A 4,723-nucleotide genomic window follows, 5' to 3' on the forward strand; every position below is an offset into this window, starting at 1 on the left:
TTGTATCTTAAGATTAAGGAAAACTGATTGAAACTTTTATCAACATTTATCTAACGGGTGATTCCGGCCGTACGTAGTACAGTGATATGGCATCTAGAGAAACTGGCGTTGAAGAAGTGTTTGGGTCGAGATATACATGTTGACACGTTGGAGAATATATGGGGAATCAATTCGGCAGGTTCGGGTATTAAAAATCATAGTTTGCTGCTACTCGGCTCGACGTTTTTCGCAGAATTGATCAGGCTGCATCTTTGTTCATACGGTGGCAGTCAATGTGGATTATTCTGAATTCTGAATTCGTACGAGGATTGAGTGTTCTGAGGAGCCCTAACCTATACGGCGTACTCCATGATGCTGCGCACTGAAGAGCAGTAGACGGCTTTAAGGGCATAAATATCGTCGAAATCGTCGAAACTTTTTGCAGCAGTAAGCGCAATGTGCTCAGAAATTGTGAATTTGCTATCCACTTTAACACATAAATCAACAATAGAATTCACGTTCTCCAAACTCACACCAGAAAGTTGGTAAGTCGTGATGAGCAATATTACGTGAACGTGAGAATTTGACCATCATTCTTTTGCGTTCGCCTTCGTTCAGTTTGAGTGGCACCAGTCCTCTTGTTTGGCAATCTCGTTTTGTAAGGCGAAGCAATTAAATTCGCTAAGCACTTTCCTAAAGAGTTTTTTATCGTCGGCATACATGAGCTTGTCAGATTGAAGCGTTGTAAACTAGTCAATTACAAAAATGATAAACAAAACAGGTCCGAGGTGACTACCTTGCGGTACCCCAGACGGCGTTGCAAATTTGCTTGAGCGTGAATTTTCAAAAGCCTTCGTGAAGTCGATGTAAACAGAATCCACTTGACATACTTTCTCCAGATTGTTGACAGTTGACCTTTTTTTTTTAACGAAACCATGTTGTGAATCAGCGATCAAGGGTTCAAGGCCAGAAAACTGTAAACGCTTTAGAAAAAGTCAACAAACATATTCGTGGATTCCGGCAAATTAAAGGGTGATACGGTCAAAATTTGGCCAAGGCAAAACGCGTGTAAATCGGTGAAATCGTTTATTTAAAAAATCAAAATAAATTTCTTTTTCAAGTTTAATTAGTATAAAATTCAGGAGAAATATATTGAGTTAGGCTTCCGCTTTTCCAAATCCGAATTGCCGGGCCTTACGCTTAACCCCTGCCATCAGATTTTGTACAGCCACCTTGTCCACCTTCTTCGCCACAGAAAGCCAGTTTGCCTTGAACTGCTGCTCGTCCTTAGCAGTTTTTTTGGTCTTCTTTAGGTTCCGCTTGACAATAACCCAGTATTTCTCAATTTAGCGGAGCTCTGGCGTGTTGGGAGGGTTCTTGTCCTTTGGGGACCACCTGCACGTTGTTGGCGGCGTACCACTCCATGGCCTTTTTACCGTAATGGCAAGATGCCAAATCCGGCCAAAACAGTACGGAACAACCGTGTTTCTTCAGGAAAGGCAGCAGACGTTTATTCAAACACTCTTTCACGTAAATTTCTTGGTTGACAGTCCCGAAGCTATGAAAATGCTGCTTTTCAAGCCACAGGTACAGATGGCTTGCCAAACCAGATATTTTTTCGCGAACTTTGACAGTTTCATGTGTTTGAAATTATCTGCTATCTTTCCCCTTCCTTTTGCCGTATAAAACTCCTGTCCAGGAAGCTGCTTGTAGTCGGCTTTGACGTAGGTTTCGTCGTCCATTACCACGCAGTCAAACTTCGTCAGCATCGTCGTGTACAGCCTCCGGGATCGCGCTTTGGCCGTCGTATTTTGTTTATCATCGCGATTTGGAGTCACTACCTTCTTGTAAGTCGATAGTCCGGCTCGTTTTTTGGCTCGATGCACGGTTGTAGACGATACACCCAGTTTATTTGCGGCATCTCGTAGAGAGAGGTTAGGGTTTCGCTTGAAACTATCGGCAACTCTTTTTGTCGTCTCAGCGGCTTCCAGACTTCCTGGCTGTCGACAAACATTCCCCAAACACTTTAATTACATTTGTAACGGTTGATTTGGCAACTTTTAGCGATTTTGCCAGCTCTGCGTGCGAGTAGCTCGGATTTTCGCGATGCGTGAGCAAAATTTTGATACGCTGCTCTTCTTCCTTGGACGGCATTTTGTCAACTGAAGAGTGAGTTCCAAAATCAAAATAGGAGCAACATTCTACACACACACACCTTCAAAATGAGGGGTGTTCAGGTTTTTTAAATGCAAAATTGAAAGAAATACGTCAAGTTGATATTGACCAAATTTTGACCGTATCACCCTTTATTGCCTAATTTAAGTTGTTAACCCTTAATAAATCTTAATTTTCAACGAAACCTTGTTCAGTAAATTAATTAATGAAAATACTGTTTAACAATAATGACGAACCATAATCGTTTTACTCTTAAAGTTGTTAAAATTATCATCTACCTACCCATGATCAGCGACTTACGGGTGGCCGGTGCCGCGAAATGCATGTACAACTTTTTGTTTTTACCGATCCATGCAGACGTCCGACTTCGGTAAAGGTTAATCCCAATCACACCAGAAGAAGAAAGTACTACGAACGAACAGACAAGTCGGTATATGATTCACCTATCTGCCGGTCGGCGCCGGCCAACGGGTAAGTGTTAACTATTTCGGATCGAAACAAAATCTGGGTCACTTTCTTACTGATCGGTTTCGCCTTCAGTCGCTTACCGGGTTTGAACGGGGTTGGATGTTACGTATTTTATTTACTATTTCTGAAAAGTAATTTTTTGTGAGATATCAATGAAGTTTGGAGTGAAGATTCTAGTTTTGGTACTGGTTGGCACAGTTGGAAGCGTTCTAACTCAAGAACCGAACGGTGGTCCACCCCATCCAGACAGTTTTGGCGCGCCCGATTTCAGTTTTGGAGATGGCGATTTCACTATCAATTATTTCAAGGCTCTGTACAGTCCAGAGATCAATACAGCAGTATCGCCGATAGCTTTGAGACTTCCAATGGCAGTTTTCTATGAGGCTGCTGGATCCTCGTTGGATCACGTCGTACAAAAATCCTTCTATCTGCCGGATTCGAAATTGGAAACCACCAATAATGCGATAAAATTCGTACAAGAAATTCATGAAAATAAGTATCTGACCATGAGTTACAAACTATTGAAAGATAAGCGTCCTTTTAGTGAACACTTTAACTCATCTGTGGCGAAAGTGCTGGGCTTAGTTCCGGAGGAAGTCTCGTTTAGTCGATCCTCGCCTATTGTAAAATCCGTCAATGCATGGGCCAGTTTTATTTCTAAAGGAAAAATCGCAGACTTTTTCCTAGATCAACTTCCTAGTAACGTTACAGAAATGTTTTTGGGTAACACTGTAACGCTGGAAGCTCGATGGGCCGAAATGTTTCCTCTGGCCAACACCGATCAGCGAAAGTTTAACTACCGCACTGGACCACGTGATACTGCTATGATGCGGGAAAGCATAGAAGTGTTGCACAGTTCCGTCGAAAATTACCAAGCGATCCAGATTCCGTTCAGCGAGGACAGTGATTTGGCCATGTGGATCCTTCTGCCTGGTGAGGGGAAAACCATCAGAAATCTAGTAGAAAATTTGAGCTCCGAAATGCTTTACGAGATTGAAACTACTGCCATGCCAAAGTTGGTTGACATTACGTTGCCCCGGTTTGAAATCCAGTCGTTGCACCGGATGGAAGATGTACTCACTCGGATGGGCCATGGGGAACTGTTTGAGCTGCAGGATTTCGAGATCTTCCAGGGTCGCAAATCGATGCTTCCTGACTTGCGGCAGCATAGTTATCTCAAAATTAACGAAGACGGTACCGGAGTTCCTGATAGTATGGGTTAGTAAAAAAAATAATAAGTGTACCTAAACAGCTTAAAATTGATTGTAAAAAATTACCTGTTTCCAGCTTCTACCATCTACCGCCGATCGGACAATATTGCCTTCAATGCGGATGAACCTTTTGTTTTTATTATCAAAAAAATCACTTCCGATGTCATTGTGTTTATTGGACACTATTCCAATTAGATTTACATTAATTTTAAATTCTTAATGATATAAGCAAATATTAGCAAATAAAACAAAACTTGCAGTTTTGGCTAACTTTTTATGGTCAGTTATGTTTTATTAATCAAATGACTCAACTGCAAACGACCAAACAGAACAGCAGGCGTCGATCGAATTGATAGCTCATCATGTGTCTTTCTTCCGTTTTTTCCTTAATGAGTCAGCAGAGCAGCAGTGGCAAGTGGCAAATGCAATCGGTATTAGCCACACCACAGCCTGCTTATACGTTACAGTGCCGGTGGTTTTTTGAGGGTCCTGCGACAACAACTGCTCATCGAAATATTACATCAACCGTCACTGGTGGATATGCATTTAATATCTACTCACATTATAGGTAGGTTGTATGTAGTAGGCTACTAATATCAGCTGCAATATTGCAGCCGGACTGACTGACTGCTCGATGGTCGAAGAAAAAATCCTCCATTTTTCTCCTCCAAGAACAACACACGTCTTAACACATTTTTTTTTATTTCGTTTGGTTCCTGGTCAGCTGACAACTAGCAGCAGGTAAGGTAAGCCGTTTGTGTGTTAGATCAAATTGGATTGTTGCATCTGTTTTTGCTCGGTTGTTTCGGGCGCGCACATTTTTCGGATAAGAATGGCTTGAGGAGCGAGAGCGTTCTGAAGAAAAGGACCGTATATTTAGGCAGTAGGTA

At 42.0% G+C, this 4,723-nt stretch overlaps 1 protein-coding gene across 1 annotated transcript; it reads left to right on the forward strand.

Moving 5' to 3' along the window:
- Positions 1-2,668: 2,668 nt before the first annotated feature.
- LOC129756631 (serpin B6-like) lies at positions 2,669-4,116 on the forward strand. The gene is made up of 2 exons (XM_055753547.1): positions 2,669-3,840; positions 3,910-4,116. The coding sequence occupies exons 1-2, from the start codon at positions 2,775-2,777 to the stop codon at positions 4,026-4,028; spliced, it is 1,185 nt and encodes a 394-aa protein (XP_055609522.1). The 5' UTR covers positions 2,669-2,774; the 3' UTR covers positions 4,029-4,116.
- Positions 4,117-4,723: the final 607 nt, after the last annotated feature.

This window comes from Uranotaenia lowii, chromosome 3 (assembly GCF_029784155.1).
Source record: "Uranotaenia lowii strain MFRU-FL chromosome 3, ASM2978415v1, whole genome shotgun sequence".
Taxonomy (NCBI): domain Eukaryota; kingdom Metazoa; phylum Arthropoda; class Insecta; order Diptera; family Culicidae; genus Uranotaenia; species Uranotaenia lowii.